General features: G+C 45.0%; 1 protein-coding gene across 1 annotated transcript in view; it reads left to right on the top strand.

Annotated features, from left to right (window-relative positions):
* The window catches only part of SGPP2 (sphingosine-1-phosphate phosphatase 2), a 123012-nt gene that overhangs the window by 38855 nt on the left and 66834 nt on the right, over window positions 1–17323 (top strand). Inside the window, exon 2 of the mRNA XM_032637202.1 lies at window positions 6764–6922. Within this exon, the coding sequence (XP_032493093.1) occupies window positions 6764–6922 (159 nt within the window). The remainder of the gene's footprint in view (window positions 1–6763; window positions 6923–17323) is intronic.

Raw genomic sequence — 17323 nt, 5'->3', positions numbered from 1 at the left:
GCCAAGGGGACAACCCTTGGGAGCTGATGAGAAGAATCAGTGTGTAGGCTGAATGTACAGCACATGTAACTAGAAATCACAAAGGCTTTCCCAAGTTGGGTTAAAAAAAAACAGTTTAGGGACTTCCCAAGTGGCGCAGTGTTTAGGAATCCGCCTGCCAGTGCAGGGGACATGGGTTTGATCCCTGGTCTGGGAAGGTCCCACATGCCACGGAGCAACTAAGCCCGTGCACCACAACTACTGAGCCTGTGCTCTAGAACCTGCAAGACACAACTACTGAGCCTGCGTGCCACAACTACTGAAGCCCGCGTGCCTAGAGCCTGTGCTCCGCAACAAGAGAAGCCACCACAATGAGAAGCCCGCCCACTGCAACGAGGAGTAGCCCCTACTCGCCACAACGAGAGAAAGCCTGCGTGCAGCAACGAAGACCCAGAGTAGCCAAAAATAAATAAATAAAATAACTTTATATAAAAAAAGAAACAATTTAGCGCTTCCCTGGTGGCGCAGTGGTTGAGAGTCTGCCTGCCGATAAGGGGGACACAGGTTCGTGCCCCGGTCCGGGAAGATCCCACATGCCGCGGAGCGGCTGGGCCCGTGAGCCATGGCCGCTGAGCCTGCGCGTCCGGAGCCTGTGCTCCGCAACGGGAGAGGCCACAACAGTGAGAGGCCCGCGTACCGCAAAAAAAAAAAAAAAAAAAAAAAAGAAACAGTTTAGAATTGCAAAAACCATTGATATTAACGGAATACTCTCCTGTGAGTTTTTATCTTAAAAATAAAGCAGATTGCTGCCCCTATCTTAGCAAAGAACATAATGGCAGCTGCTCCTGCCTGCAGAGCCAGAGAACCTTGTTTCCACGCCAGGATTCTGATGGTGGTGCAAGAGCCCTTTTTAGGGAAATGAGGTTTCTTTTTCTGTACCGTGATGGTCTGAGAGGTTAGGAATGCTTCTCAAGCTTCATGACTCCTTAACTAATTTTGGACTTGTCATCCAGGAATTTATGCAGACCCTACCCGGATGAAGGGAGGGAGCCTGGGATGGCTTCTTTCTTTCCGCGTCGTCAGTTGGTTGTTTGATCCGCTGCTATTTCATCGGGACGCCTCTTCTCGTGGCCTTCCCATTAGTACCTTTTGTGGTTGAGGGGTGCGCCTGGGCTCAGTTCCTGCATGTGGACCGCTGTGGGATCCTCCGTAGGATTCACTAACTGTTCCCTTCCGGTTTCTCACCAGCATTTTTACTTGTTGCTTTTTTTTTAAAATTAAATTTATTTTATTTTATTTAACATCTTTATTGGAGTATAATTGCTTTATAATGGTGTGTTAGTTTCTGCTTTACAATACCTGCTGCTTTGATCACATTATCTTACTCTCTTAAAACTCCCGTTGGGGCTTCCTCTAACACTGAGAATTAAACCTGAGAACCTTCCTTTTGGGTTTAAAAACCCTTCACTGGGGTGTCCTTGTTCCTTGCTACTCAAAGTTTGGTCCATTGGGGGGCAATCGGGCAGCATATGCATCACCTGGGAGCCCATTAGAACTTACGACCCTGTCGCAGGTGAACTGCATCAAAATCTGCATTTTAAACAAGATCCAGGTGAGTTGCATGTGTGTTATAATTGAGAAGTGCCTTATGGGAAATCCTCACCGCCAGCATCGTCATTCACAGCCGAGAGCTAGGTCTTTGTGAGACGTTTCTCTGCCAGGCTTTGACCAGAACGCCTTGCACACACCAGCAACAACCTCTGGTTTAATCTTCCCAGCGTCCTCCTGTGGTATGTACTGTTATTATTCCCATTTGCAGAAGGGGAATCTGAAGCCCCAGGAGATCAAGTCATTGGCGTGAGATTATTCAGGTAGTGAGTGTTGGAACAGCCTGGATTTAATCCAAGACACTTTGCGTCCAGAGTTTGTGGACGCAAAGTTTGTCCACCAGCTCTGCACCCTCCCCTCTTCCTGGGCTCTTTTCTCCAGGCCACTTTACCCTGGACCCACTTGCCTCTTATCGGTCTGTAGAACTTCTCTAAAGCAAAGCCACGGTGAATGAAATGATGTTTGGTGTGATCTATAAGAGCTCTGAGTCCTAAAGTTATTTTTAAGTAAGACTGTGCTGTACCCTGTATGGATTTGATCTCTCTCTCGGCCAAAGAGAATGAGCTCCTTCTACTGATTGCAATTAACATGGCTGCTGGGAGCCTTAGATACTACCCTCCCCGATGTGAATTCCTTCCGGCTGTGTTGAGATAGAGTGGTATCTCAAACTTGACCTTTGGAAGAATATTTGCATTTACAGTTCTAATCTAAAAAAAAATGGAGATAAGTAATTTGACTTTGCAGAGACATTGGTCCAGAGTTTATCGAGTCCTTTAAAGACCTCAAAGTCAGAATGCCTATAGCCTGTGTTCTCAAGGCCAAGAGTTAGTTACAGAAAGGTGGTATGTGAGGTCGAGTACAGATTAAGGTCGGCGGTTTCCAAACTGATTACGGAACTGCTCTGAGGGGATATTCCAGAGAAAAACTTGGGGGTTGGGATGGGGGTGTGCCTGGCCTGAAATAGGGGTTCCCTGGGACCCTCCTCACTTTCGACCAGTTGGTTTCAATCTTTTTATGTAATAGGTCCTGTGGTAACATTCTGTTTAATGGGCCTTTCCCTACTTAAATTTTCTTTTTGTATATTAAAAGCCAACTGAACTAATCCTACTCCATCATTGGCAGCTGAGGCCGTTTAGGTTCAGAAAGGCGAATTGACTTCCCCAAGGTCACACATTGTTTTGGCTAAAAGCAATTTTTTTTTTTTTTGCCGTACACGGGCCTCTCACCACCGTGGCCTCTCCTGTTGCGGAGCACAGGCTCCGGACGTGCAGGCTTAGCGGCCATGGCTCACGGGCCCAGCCGCTCCGCGGCACACGGGATCCTCCCGGACCGGGGCACAAACCTGTGTCCCCTTCATCGGCAGGCGGACTCCCAACCACTGCGCCACCAGGGAAGCCCTTTTTTTTTTTCTTTTAATAAATTTATTTAATTTTTCGACTGTGTTGGGTCTTCGTTGCTGCGCGCGGGCTTTCTCTAGTTGTGGTGAGTGGGTGTTACACTTCGTTGAGGTGCGCAGGCTTCTCATTGTGGTGGCTTCTCTTGTTGTGGAGCACCGGCTCTAGGTGCGTGGGCTTCAGTAGTTGTGGCTCGTGGGCTGTAGAGCGCAGGCTCAGTAGTTGTGGTGCACAGGGATTAGTTGCTCCGCGGCATGTAGGATTTTCCCAGGCCAGGGCTCAAACCCGCGTCCCTTGCATTGGCAGGTGGATTCTTAACCACTGCGCCACCAGGGAAGTCCTAAAAGCTATTTCTTGTACTCCTCCTTTGACAGCTCGAAAGCTGGGTCAGCTACCAAGTGTGCTAGGCATTCGCTTCTTTTCTGTCTGGGTCTGCCCTTATTCCAGCCAGTGGTGCTGACCTGGCCGTATTTCCTTTGCATTTAGGACTCCTCTGTGTGCACTTGGAAAAGTAAACACTGTTCAGGTGTTTCGGGGCAGACCTAAGTCAAGGCGTCATATATTCTCAGCGTTCTTTGTCTTCATCTTGGGGTAAATCTGTACCGCTCCCTTTCGGTCATGACTTAGTTATGCATTGAAGGCAGCCTTGCAGAGAACAGGGACTACTCTTGTATCTGCAAAATAGAGCAGCTGTTCTCCCACCCAAACCTTAAGTTACCAAAAGCCCCATTTTAGGAGAATGTGCATTTGAGAAATTTGTGACCAAAAGGGAAAGATGGCATTGGGAGACTGAGATCATGTTTTTTATCCCCACCTGCAAAACCGTTTTCCTTTTTCACTTTCAAGAAAAGAAACCAGGAAATCAAATAGACAAATGAGAATATCAGTGACACTTGGCAGTTAGTAATAATGGCTATCTGGGTAATTTCCATCTTATCATCCCTTGTTTACCAGAAACTTCTTTGGCTTTGAGGCAGGTGATTGGTATACTAAGAGGTATTTTATTTCTAAAAGTAGCTCCTCTCCACTAACCTGAATGTTCAGTGCTTTTCCTGATCTTTTGTCTAAAAATTAGCTGCTAATCACTGACTCCTGAGTCTGTGCTGCAGAAACACGGCTCCACTGCCTGGGATGTCAGCTCCTTGGGCACGACCAGTTCTACAGAATGGTCTACAGTTCTCAGTTTTATCTCCTCTTCTCTCTGCCATTCACTTTACCTACCATTTCTATTTCTAACCCCGGTTTCTTTTCCCTCTAACTGTTCCTGATGCGACCAACACATACCCTGAAACTGAAATTCTTATTTACAAAGATATATTGAAGTGATACACACTGAGATTTCCTACAAGGGGAAATTAGATTATTGTCCTGAAAAGACAAGTAGTTAACTACTTTACTTACACTACATATAATTCTGAAGAATTTGGAAGAAAATATTGGCTCTCAACCTATTTAATTACATATACAGAGATGTTATCTAAAAGCTCCTTTGGCTGCCCTATATACATGTTGATATTTTTAACTTCACCTTTGCTTTCTGTTTCTAAAGAAGATTTAGAGAATATTTAGCTCTCTACTCAAAAACGAAAAAAGAAAAAATAGAGCGTTTCTAAAAATTAAAGAGAGTTCCTACGAGAATGTAAAAGGCATGCCTAGAGATATTAGTTAGCGATATGTAATACTAAAGCAGTTTGCTGTCATCCGTGCCAGTTTTTTCGATTATTTACTAGGATGAAAATATTGAACTTGGTCTCAGTTAAGCCTCTAGGGTAGAGAATGGTTGTCGCTGAATATTTATAATGTCATATAACACTGGGGTACCATGAAATGACACGAGGGAGGGGTTTGACCCTTGTCAAAGTTTGGCAAAAGTTTTCCTCATAAAGCTTCAAAGCAGGACAGATTACCAAGTGTACCTGACAGGTGGTGCCTTAAAATAACTAATTTTTACGTGAAAGACGTCGCTTCACAGGATTTGCCCCAAGGTCAAGCCTGTTGGATGTATGTTTATAAAACAGAATCTGCAGAGATTAGTCCTCATATTAGATAATGAGACGGAGGGAGGGAGGAGTTTGTCATTTATTCATCTCAGTCCCTTGACCTTGTTTTGCACATCTAACCATAGTATCTTGGCAGAGAGGTAGAACTATACACTTCCTTATTTAATTCATTTTGTGCATTATTGTCTTTCCACCTTACGATGGATCCGTTCTTTCTCCTTTGAATTCACTTAGAAGTAACGTTCATCCCAGTAGAGAGATGAACTTCTGGCTTACGTTGTATGCTCACTCTGACTAGCATCTTCCTCCCAGGTAGCGCCATGTACTGCTTGGTTTGAGGCTGAATTTTTGAACATAACCGTGACTGGTTTACACGAATCCAGATATGCCTCTGGAGCCGAGGGCAGTGTCGACATAAGGCTTTTTTTTTTTTTCCTCCCTGCCTGCTACCAGGATAACAGGATGGAGAAGGATGATAGAAAATGGGAGTGCATTTTTAGCAGGCCCCGTGCCCACTTGCTGTGTTTCTTGCACCATCACTGTAGTGGGCCGACTTGACGAATCCCATTTAAAAGGTAAATTACAAACATTCATCTGCAAGCGATTTTTCTAAAGTCTTCATGTTAATTTCTTGTTGCTGCAACAAATTACCACGAACTTAATGGCTTAAAACAACACGTATTTATTCTGTGGATACAAAATATACGGGGGTCAGAAGTCCAAAATGGTTCTTATCTGGCTGAAATCGAGGTACCAGCAGAGCTGTGTTCCTTCTGGAGCCTCAAGGAGAGGATCCTTTTCCTCACTTTTTCCAGCTTCTAGAGGCGCCAGCATCCCTTGACTCACGGCCCCTTCCTCCATCTTCAAATCACTTTCTGCCTCTTGACTCTTCCGCCTCCTTCTATTAGTTAAAGATCTTTGTGATTCCACTGAAGCCACCTACATAACCCAGGGTAACCCCTCAATCTCGAAATCATTAATTACATCTGCAGAGCCCCTTTTGCCGTGTAAGGTAACATCTTCGCAGGTTCTAAGGATTAGGAGGTAGACATCTTTGGGGACATTCTCCTGCCTAGCACACTCGTAGACCCACACAGTGTGTGCTAGCGGAGTTCACCTCCCTTGAGTTTCTAGCCCTCTGTGGACACAGGAGAAAGGTTTGGGTTTTTTTGTGTATCTTTCCCTGATATTTCTGTCTTGGATGTTACTAATTTAATTTTAGGAAGAATTAACATCATCTGTGTTTGTGTAGACACCTGGGGGTTGATAGATGTTCAGTAACACTGTAGGCTGCTAGTACTGATACTGTAATTACACAAGGGGAGAGGAGGTAGCACCTTGGCAATTGAAACCCTGTGATTCGTAGGTAGAGGGTTTTTTTTGTTTTGTTTGTTTTTGTTTGGGGGGCCACATCTAGGGGCATGTGGGATCTTAGTTCCCCCGACTAGGGATGGAACCAACACCCCCTGCAGTAGAAGCAAGGAGTCTTTGGACGACCAAGGAAGTCCCTAGGTAGAGGTTCTTATTTTTTTTAATTTATTTTTACATATTTATTTATTTGGCTTCGCTGGGTCTTAGTTGCGGCATGGGGGACTGTTTCAGTTGCAGCATGCATGTGGGGTCTAGTTCCCTGACTAGGGATCAAACCCAGGTCCCCCTGCATTGAGAGCATGGAGTCTTAACCACTGGACCACCAGGGAAGTCCTTAGATAGAGGTTTTTAAAACTTGCCTTATAGTGACCTGTTCAATGAACTCACAGAGTCTTCTATTTTGTCTTTTAGGCTTATGTACAGAAGTACATTGTGAAGAATTATTTCTACTATTACCTATTCAGATTTTCAGCCGCTTTGGGACAAGAAGTGTTCTACATAACATTCCTTCCGTTCACTCACTGGAATATTGATCCTTATTTGTCCAGAAGACTGACCATAATATGGGTTGTAAGTATTATTATTACTTATGAACCAGTATTACTTCTACAACAACTACCTGCTTTGGGATTCAAGTACTCTGCATATATGCTCTTTATTAAAAATCACTTAGAGTTGAATTTTTACCTGGTTTACTTTGGGAAAATGGAAGAAAAGATTTAAAAGCTATGCGTGAATAAGACTATGAGAGAGGAAGAGATGATGTGCAGGAAAAGGACCTTTCTGAGAATCCATGAAGGGACATAAAATGCTTCCTCCCAAGAAACCCCTTTTAGTAAAATTTGATCAGAAACAAAATAGGAGCTGTTGACTAATAATTCCTAGTGGTATTAAGTGTAACCACCCCATGTCTATTGGATACACAAAAGCATGTAAGGCAGGGCAACTTCTCTGAGGAAGCTTGTAGTATTGTGGGGGCAGCCGGCGTATACACGAAAACCCAATGATAATTCTGGGTGGAGAGGTGGAGCCCCTTCTGATGTTTTGTTCGGGACCCTATCGTTGAACTTTGTTCAGGATCAAATAAGTCCTGACTTTTATTTATTTGATTTATTTTTTGGGCCGCATCGGGTCTTAGTTGCAGCACGCGGGGTCTTTGTTGAGGCATGCTGGCTTCTCTCTAGTTGTGACGCGCAGGTTTTCTCTTCTCTGGTTGTGGTGTGCAGGCTCCAGGGCAGGTGAGCTCTGTAGTTTGTGGCATGCAGGCTCTCTAGTTGAGGCACGAGATCTCAGTAATTGTGGTGTGTGGGCTTAGTTGCCCAGTGGCGTGTGGGATCTTAATTCCCTGCCCAGGGATCGAACCCTCGTCCCCTGCATTGTAAGGTGGATTCTTTACCACTGGACCACCAGAGAAGTCCCTGATTTTTTTTTTTAAACTGGGGGAGATGGTGGTTATTTGCAAGGCTGCAAGGCATGCTGCCAGCATCCGGACCCTGGGATCAGGTAGGCCTGGGTTCAAGTGCAGCTCAGCCACTGCGCTTGTCCATGTGCCCTTGTCCTGAGCCTGTAAAATGGTGTTAATGCACGTCTCCCAGAATCGTCATGAAGACACGTAGGGTATGGCCTGGTGCACGCGAGGACTCTGCAAGTCCCCATAAGCGTGCTAACACATGGTGATGAGTCCAAGAAGGTGAAAGAGTCTTAAAGATCAACCAATTTTTAGGTCAAAGATGGTTTAGCCGGGAGAGGGGGCTTCAGGGACAAGGTTGCCAGCGCGGCTGTTTCCCTGACTCAAGATTCTGCTCTGAAAACAGCTTCAGAAGTGCCTGGTCAAGAAATATTTTAGATTCCACATATAAGTGACATCATATGATATGTCTTTCTCATTCTGACTTACTTCACTTAGTATGATATTCTCCAGCTGCATCCATGTTGCTGCAAATGGCATTATTTCATTCTTTTTTATGGCTGAGTGGTATTCCATTTAATACATGTACCACATCTTCTTTATGCATGAACCTCTCTACGAAACAAACAGGACTGGCAGACATAGAGAACAGACTTGTGATTGCCAGTGTGGAGGGCGGGGAGCAGAGGGAAGGACTGGGAGTTTGGAATGAACAGAGATAAACTAGTATATACAGGATGGATAAGCAACAAGGTCCTACTCTATAGCACAGGGAACTGTATTCAACATCCTGTGAGAAACCATAATGGAAAAGAATATGACAAAGAATATATATGTGTATAACTGAATCACTTTGCTGTACGGTAGAAATTGTAACACAACATTGTGAATCAACTCTACTTCAGTTAAAAAAAAAACAGAATAAAAGGAGTGCCTGTTGTATCTAAAGAAGCTGGGGTTCTCGGGCGGCTCTGCTCTGAGAAGCCGTGGCTGCACCCCTGGTGCTTTTATTTTTCTCATTTGTAGAACAAGTGAGAGGGGCCTTGATCAGGAGGCATAAGTGCAGATATCCTAAAAGGCAGGGCAGAGGAATAAAGCGGTGAAGTGCTGGGTGGGGCACCTGGGGCATTGGGAGTGGCTACCCCTTACCTCCACCTGTGCCTGAGAGAGGCAAGACAGGCTGGTGTGGTCAGATCTCTTTTTCATGTGAAATCTTTAAATGTAGGGCTTACATTTTTAAAAGCTCTATATGCCAGTTGAACAAAGAATCCTTTAAGTCTAAACTTCCGAGGCTTGGTTTGAAGCCTCTGGCCTTGAAGGACAGCTAAGGTCCCTCGGGCTCATGGTTAAGATTATTTGGCCCCAGATTCTTCCTATTTGCTCCTTTTCTCTATCAAACTACAAGCCACTTTTTCCTTTCTCCATCCCTGTCTCCCTTCCAGCCCTCTTCTGAAACCTAGCTTCTGTCTAAAAGTGTGATCCAACGAGAATCTGCAGAAGCACAGGCATCTTGCAAGAGATGTACATGAGTGCGGTTGTTCCTCTCCCTCCGCAAGCGGCTTCCGTTCCTGCAGGGTGGTGATGTCCCCGGGAGGAGCTGGGGGAGGAGAGACAGGGAGCGGGGTGCAATCCTTCTGTTCTTAGGACGTGAAAATGCACCCAAGACCCGTGGTGCTTGAGCTTCTTTTCCTGTCATTTATTTTCTGAGATACCAAAAATATATATATCTCCAACTTTTATGGTTGTCAAGTGGGGCAAATGATGCAAAATACTTCTAGTAACCTGGGAATATCTTATACTGTGTACAGTCAGCTCAAGGCCAATTATCTTGCCCACCGAGGGTGGAAAACTTTTCCTGAGGGGCCGGAAAGATCTTTAGACCTGATGGGAGGCAGTGGTTAGGGGACTCAGATTGTCATTATGGGTTGTTATTTTTCGCTTTGGAGTCCTCATTTCAAAGGGCTCAAAAGATTTTCCATTTGAGGTAGAATTACCAGTCTTTTGTCAGAGAGTGGGCAAATAAAGTCTTTACTTGAGAGAGGAAAGAGCACCCTTTGACTATGCAGTTTGTCCTGAGCTTTGGCGATGTGCTATTTGCTCTCAGAAATGGGTGCATGGCCAGGTCCAAAAGGCCCCCATGCGGAGAGGTATGTAATTCGTATCAGTGAAGCAGTGTGTGCATTCCTGGCAGTTCCGGTGGAGGGAATAGTGGCCGGTCCAAGGGGAGGATGGAGGGAGGGAAGGAAGAAGGGGCAGAGGGAGAGAGGTAGAGGCTGGGGTGGGTGGGGGAGGGTTCAGAGGTGGGAAAGGTGTTTGCCTTGTGCTCTGCTGCGGAGATAGATAATAATGAGAGAGGCTTGGTTTGGCTCCAGTGTTGAAAGTGGGTGGAGGGAAGGAAAATTCCCGATGGTGTTGGCAGTTGGGAGGGAAGGAGGGGTGGAGACGGGTGAGATTCTTTTGGGCAATCAGCTCCCTGCTGAGGCAGCCTGTCTCCTGTAAGGGATATCCCTAAATTAGTGGCTGCCTCTTTAAGGGGTGAGGGTGAAGAAATGTTAATTATATAAGGGGCAGAATTTGAAGTCCCCTAGCTTTAAACATCTTTTCTCACCCAAAATCCTTTGGAAGGCAGCTGTGTCCGAGAGTGCCAAACCTCTTGACAAATTTCATGTTAATTCGACAATTGTCATTGGATGAAGTCTCAACAGGTTTTATTGCTTTTAAAAATAATTTTTTATATTAGGGGTGACTCATACTGTCTGAAGTAGCTTAGCAGAATTTATGGTTATATTAACTGTTTTCTCATCACAATCATAATTGTTAAAAAAAAAAAAACAATCATAATTGTTCCTCTTGTCTGTTGCACCTCTCATTGCTTTTGCTGGCATCTGTGTTCATTATTTGATCTTCGTAACAATGGGTTGGTATCATTTTATAGATTGGGATAGTAATACTTCAAATAATAATAAGCCATATTATATGTTGAGGACTTACTACACATGCCACTCAGTGCAATAACGCTTTACATATTTTACCTAATTTAATCCTGCCAGCAATCCTGAGGAGTGATTATTGCCAGTTTTACAGATCAGGGAACTGACATGCAGAGAGGATCACTTTGGATTAAGTGGATTTGATCCTGTCCCCGAAGGCCTCTTGTGCTAGAGAGGGCCGCCACTCAGCTTCAAGCATTAAAATGACTTGCCCAAGGTTCTCTTCCATTGCATATTTGCTATGGTTGTATTTCAGGTTTGCCTGTATGGCATTTATTAACTCCATCTACTACTTAGGTGTCTTCTGTAGGCCCTTCTTGACAAGTCAAATGTATCTTATCCCAGAAAAGTTAGATAAGCTTTTTTTTAATTAGCTGAAAAACATCAGTGAGGTATTTTCTTCTGTCACTTATCAAGGTTTTTAACCTGTCATTGGATTCAATAGAATCTTCGACCTTGGGACAGAAAAGGCCATGAATGGGTTATTCATTAGATGCTCATGAAGAGATGTTATAGGTGGTGCTTCACAGGGAGTCACTGCCCAACTGAGTGCTTATCTGATCTCCTGGCTTCCACTGTGGTGTGGTGACAGCCCCACCCAAAAGAAAATAGTACTGCTTGTGTCTTAAAAATGTTAGAGGCAATTTCGTTGAAACTGCATCGTGTTCAGCTTTGTAACATGAGGCAAAATCTCACTTTTTGCTAAAGTTATTCTCCATTTTGTAGAATAATGCAAATATCGATACCACAACTGGCCCGTGGGAGGCCCATCTTCTCTATCCTTATGATACTTACATCCTGCCTCTTTTCACAGATCTTGCATGGCATTCAAGATGAGATGCAAGAAAAAATGGGAAATGTAGGTAAAATCAAAATTAGGGGGAATACAGATAGAATAGGAGATGAATGCCTAAAGTTGAGCCACGAATTTCTTTCACCTTTGTCTTGACTAATTTTAAATGAAACGACATTATTCACTAGGGAAGAATAGGCTTATTCCTCAGAGGGGAAACCTCCTGACACATAGTATTGATAGAATCATTAAGGATAGTGATGCATGTTGCCAAATTGTATTCCTAGGAGTGTTGTTTGCTATCAGTACCCCTGATCAGCTGTGTGAGAGTACTCCTTTTGACTCTTCCTCATAACCTTTGTGTGTTCTCATTTTTTCAATCATTGCTGATTAAACCGATGAAAAATGGTACCTCCATTAATTTTCATATATTTTTAGTGAAAATGAAAATATTTTTCAGACTTTCATCAGCCGTTTGTGTTAACGCTCGTGAATCGTCAGTCTTTTGAGTATATTTTTAAAGGGCTTTAAGTTTTTAATTGCTTTTCAGCAGTTGTTAACGTAAAATGTATTCAACTATTGATCTTCCATGTCTCAGAGGCAATGCGCCTTTATATATAAGATTTTTAGAAATTTAAGATTTTGAGAAATGGTATGTAAGTTTATGGTATCAGCAATAGCGACCTAAGAAAATCCCTTAAAATTGAATTTCAGTGCTTTTATGCTGGGTGTTCACTTTAGTTTTAGGCGCAGACCTCACCACTCCTTGTTGCCCTACCTTTTGTGACCTCCCTGGCCCCTTTAATTTGAATTTGGGACTCCCATCTTCAGGCACTTAATCTTTCTGGCCTGCAGTTTCCCTGGCCACAAAATAGCTTACTCAGGAGAAACCAGCCCTTAGAAAACCTGATTCTTTTTTTTTTTTTTTTTTTTTTTTGCGGTACGCGGGCCTCTCACTGTTGTGGCCTCTCATGTTGCGGAGCACAGGCTCTGGATGCACAGGCTCAGCGGCCATGGCTCACGGGCCTAGCCCCTCCACGGCATGTGGGATCTTCCCGGACCAGGGCACGAACCGGTGTCCCTGCATCGGCAGGCGGTCTCTCAACCACTGCGCCACCAGGGAAACCCAGAAAACCTGATTCTTGCTGCCTAAACTGCAGGAAGGTTTAAATTTGTCTTGGAGTTTTTCCTTGTCTTTTTTCCCCATTTGTAAACACTTCTTTTACCTAACATCAAAGGATACAGTCTCCACCATTCTAACCCATGTGTGGTTATTTTTAAGTAATGGTCATCCTATGCAAACTGTTCTTGAATGTTGAAGATCTGGTTGCTTCTGAGAGTTTCTGGGCAGGGTTAATCTCTCTTCTGATAATTCGTGGGGTGTTTTTGTTTGTTTGTTTTTTTTAAAGTCCCCTCCATCCATTTTAATTTATGGCTTTTGATGATCTCCTTGAATGGAAGCAAGGAGTGTTCATGTCAGGGGAGGGGGGCTGCTTCTACCTCTATCAGCAGCTTTGAGGTTTGGTCAGAGGTTCCTGATCCTGAAATACCATGAAAGGAACATGAGGCTGATGTTTATAGGGTGTTTTTTTGGTTTCCACTCAAACTAGCTCAGGAAAGGGGGGATTTGTTGTAAGGTTTCAAAGAATCCCGTAGGAGCCAGAACCTCACAGGAGCTGATGCCAGTGAACAGCTAGGTTTCTGCTACAGTTAAGCAATTGCTCCAGGATCTGCTTCTTTACCTCCTGTTGCCAGCTGGTAACTTCCTGTCTTTTAGTTCAGAGTTGCCGGACAGTCTGACCCAGCTCACTGTGTAGCACAACTCCATCCATCTCGGGGTCAGTGCATATGTTGACTGTATTTCATCCAAGCAGCTGTGTCGGGAGCGGCGATAGACAATGAATTGGAGCACAGAGCCATGGGCCAGGTTGAAACATCAAGAGACTTGGACTATAATTGTAGCGGTGAAACCTTGCTCAAGCCACTTCATGATTCTGACCTGCAGCATCCCTAGCTTCAAAATGAAAGGACCCAGCTAGAGAATCTTTGGAGGCATATAACATGGTCATGACTCTTCTTTATACGTTCGCTATGTGACACTTAAGAGATCCATCCATGGCATGGAGTAAGGGGGCAAAGAGTAAATGCTGGGCAGGGCAGGATAACATTAAAAAAAAAAAAAAAAAAAGGCCTGTCATCTCTTCTGCAGACCAAATGCTAACGCGGTTTTACATATTTTGTGCTGGGAACCCCTCAGTATTAGACAGTACATTAGAAATGCATATCAAATCCACCGCTAAATATTTGTTAGGTAGTCTGCTGTTTTGTGTTCAACACGATCAAAGGAATGCTTTAAGAGGAAATGCTGAACTGCTTGGTGACTGTAGATTCCATTTTTATGTACACTCAAAATCCCGGCCATAAAGAAGTCATAACAGCAGAAGGTTCCTCTTGGCAGGTCCTTCCGTTCCTACTCTTTTTTTTTTTTTTTTCGTTCCTGCTCTTGCAAGTCAAATTAACTTGTGTTGGAGAGCTTGAGTTTAAATGATGGATTTTACATCTCTCACGTTCTGGTTATTGAAAGCTAGCTAGCTGGTATCTACATTATAAAGTAGAACTAAAATTTATATTTAAATTGTGCCTATGATCTAGTGTCTAACTGCAGCAGAGTCTAGGGTATTATTTTATAAACAGTTCCATAAATTGGTTAAGAGGTAGCTTTATGATTAACGTGTCTAAATGCAGTGGTGTCTCTTTGGATGTGGGCAGGCTGCCATCTGGCTGTGTCACAGGGGAGTCTCTGAGACTGGGTAAGAGAGGAGTGCAAAACAGCCTGCCCCATCCCTGTAATTCACAACCCTTAGACAGGGGTCAATTTTAGTGCCAAAAGATGACTTTTAATGTGATTATCTCCTAATCCTCTGTTTAAATCACTACCACCATTCACTTCAAAAGATTGCCCTGCTTGTTAAGTTGGTTCTTGCTTGAGATTAATGAGTCTTGAGAAGTATTCAACAATGGCCAGATTGTAACCCTCACTAACTTGCACTGAATGAAATGGAATTAGGTGTCAGAGATTCTGCCCAGTTCCTCTGAAGTAGAACCTTGTCATTTAGCCTTAGTTTTTTTTTTTTTTGCGATACGCGGGCCTCTCACTGTTGTGGTCCCTCCCGTTGCGGAGCACAGGCTCCGGACGCGCAGTCTCAGCAGCCATGGCTCACGGGCCCAGCCGCTCCGCGGCATGTGGAATCCTCCCATACCCGGGCACGAACCCGCATCCCCTGCATCGTAAGGCGGACTCTCAACCACTGCGCCACCAGGGAAGCCCTCTTGTTTTTTTTTTTTTTTTAATTAATTCATTAATTTATTTTGGGCTGTGTTGGGTCTTTGTTGCTGCGCGCAGGCTTTCTCTAGTTGCGGTGAGCCGGGGCTACTCTACATTGCGGTGCACGGGCTTCTCATTGCAGTGGCTTCTCTTGTATAGCATGGGCTCTAGAAGTGCAGACTTTAGTAGTTGTGGCACATGGGCTCAGTAGTTGTGGCTCTCGGGCTCTAGAGAACAGGTTCAGTAGTTGTGGTGCACAGGTTTAGTTGCTCCACGGCATGTGGGATCTTCCCAGACCAGGGCTCAAACCCATGTCCCCTGCGTTGGCAGGTGGATTCCTAACCACTGAGCCACCAGGTAAGTCCCAAAGCTGCATTCTTGAATGGGTGTGATTCTCACAGCAGCTGCCTTCTGAGCCTTCTCTACCTGCCAGATGCTTTACATACAAGAACCCCATTTCACAGGTGAGAACACTAAAACCCAAAGAGTAGTTAAGTGATTTACCCACAGGGACACATCTAGTAAGCAGAATAGGTACATCTGTCTCCCAACCCCATCCATTCCTTTCCAGTGCACCATCTTGCCTCAAATGGCTAAATTCTTTTTCCCCCCAACCCAGTTAATTCAAGATAATAATTGCATTGGGCCTATTTGGTTGGAAAAGCTCCATATATTATCACAGCCTCGTTAGCAAGTGCCCTATATGTGTAGCAGACTCATGTCACAGGTTCCCCAGGCATTTGTCCTGCAGTTCTCTGTGCTGTAGTCCCTTGTGTCGCCCCTCGCTTGTCAGACTGTGTGTCCCAGACTCTTTACCCTCCCCAGAAGGCCAGGGCATTACAGGGACCTGGGAGCGGAGAAGGGCTTTGGTACCTTTGTTGGGGGCAGGGAGTAGGGGAAGGTCTGATGAGGCTGACCCCGCGGGCTCGTTGGGCCGAGGCCCACGTTCCACTTCCTTATCCAGTTCTGTAAAGAGCCCAGTGGAAAAGGAGGAGTAGGGAAAAATGGGCCTTTGTCCCACGAGGAGGTGGGGATCTGCGCTATGGGGACAGTCCTTCCCTGAGGAGCCTCTGGTGGAGGGGGGTGGAGCCTTGCACCCCTCAGCAGCTCTCCCATAGGATTAGGAAGTGGCCCCTATGCTGAGAAGGGGAAGGAAAGGTTTTTCCCAGCTAAGTGCTCTACCAGTTTACAGCTGGAGAGGCCATACTGTATTTTGGCCTCTGGAATTTTCTGGAAGCTAGAGAGGTAGTAGACAAACCCAGTCTTGTTAACCTCATGGCGGTCACCTCTCTTCTTCCCTCTCCTTTCACCAGGGCAGCCCTGGGGCTTCCCTAGGTGCGCCCTCTGCAGCCCCTTCTCCCCAGTGCAGACTACAGCCTTGACCTCCATTCCTTTCCTTCCAGGCCCAGCTGCCACCAGGCGCCAGTCAGCCCTGTTGAACCAGTGGCCTCAGTGGGCCTGGTGGCCGGGAGGCTTTGTGTTTGCTTGGGGGGAGCTGGGCCTCAGCCATCTGAGGGTTAATCTGGGAAACTGAGGCTGACCTCTGACCTCTGACCTAGGGTGCCCTCTCACTTCAGCCTCTTGCCTCTTGCAGCAGGCCTGGTGGTGCCCGAGGCCCAGCCCCAGTGCTCTCCTCGCTGGGCTGAGTCCAACTCGTGTGACCTTATTATGTCCCCTGTGAGGCGGAGTGAACATATTTTCAAGGAGCCACAGTCTGACTGCTTATGAACAAATAACACTGTAAAGGTCCTAAACGGGAGCAGAGCCTCTGCACCAGCCTACGGCTCTGTGTGCGGCCAGCCGTAGTCATCTTACTGAGTTCCAGCTGGGTGCTGGACTCGGGGCCGTGGACCCTGTAAACATGATGGCGTGAGGCATAGGCACGACTATTGTCACTTTAAAGGTGAGGAAGCAACGTGGAAAGGCAGCCAAGTTGGTGTAGCCAGTAGGGAGCCGACTCAGGATCTGAGCCCGTGGCTGTCTGGTGCCAGAATCCTGGTTACGAACCGCAGCCCTCAGTCACTATTTTCCTTAATGGTGTTAAATATAGCCGAGCTTTTTTGTGTATTAAACATGCCCAATTAATTTTATTTTTCATTTTACAAGTAGTGAACTGTGTTAATAAAAAATTGAGAAAAGAAAAAGTTCCCTAAATCCTACCACATTTATTGATTTGAGGGTGATTCCCCTTTTCCATCAATTTGCCTGCTTGTCTCTCTATCTATGCACTGTTTGATCACAGGACACAATTTATATGATACTTTGTGATAAATGGTTTGATAGAACATTAAACATGACTTGGGGTTCATGGTGCCTACCTAAGAAAAGGAGGGGAATGAAACGGGGATGACTCGTGAATCTTTTAACCTAAAAGAAATCATTGAATCAAAGGATAGTTTCGTTACCTTATGAATTAGAAGATTGGGATTCTAATCCAAGTGAGAATTGTTCCACC

This window comes from Phocoena sinus, chromosome 7 (assembly GCF_008692025.1).
Source record: "Phocoena sinus isolate mPhoSin1 chromosome 7, mPhoSin1.pri, whole genome shotgun sequence".
NCBI lineage: Eukaryota > Metazoa > Chordata > Mammalia > Artiodactyla > Phocoenidae > Phocoena > Phocoena sinus.
Note: the sequence above shows the minus strand (reverse complement) of the source record. Positions and strands in the feature narration are given on the sequence as shown.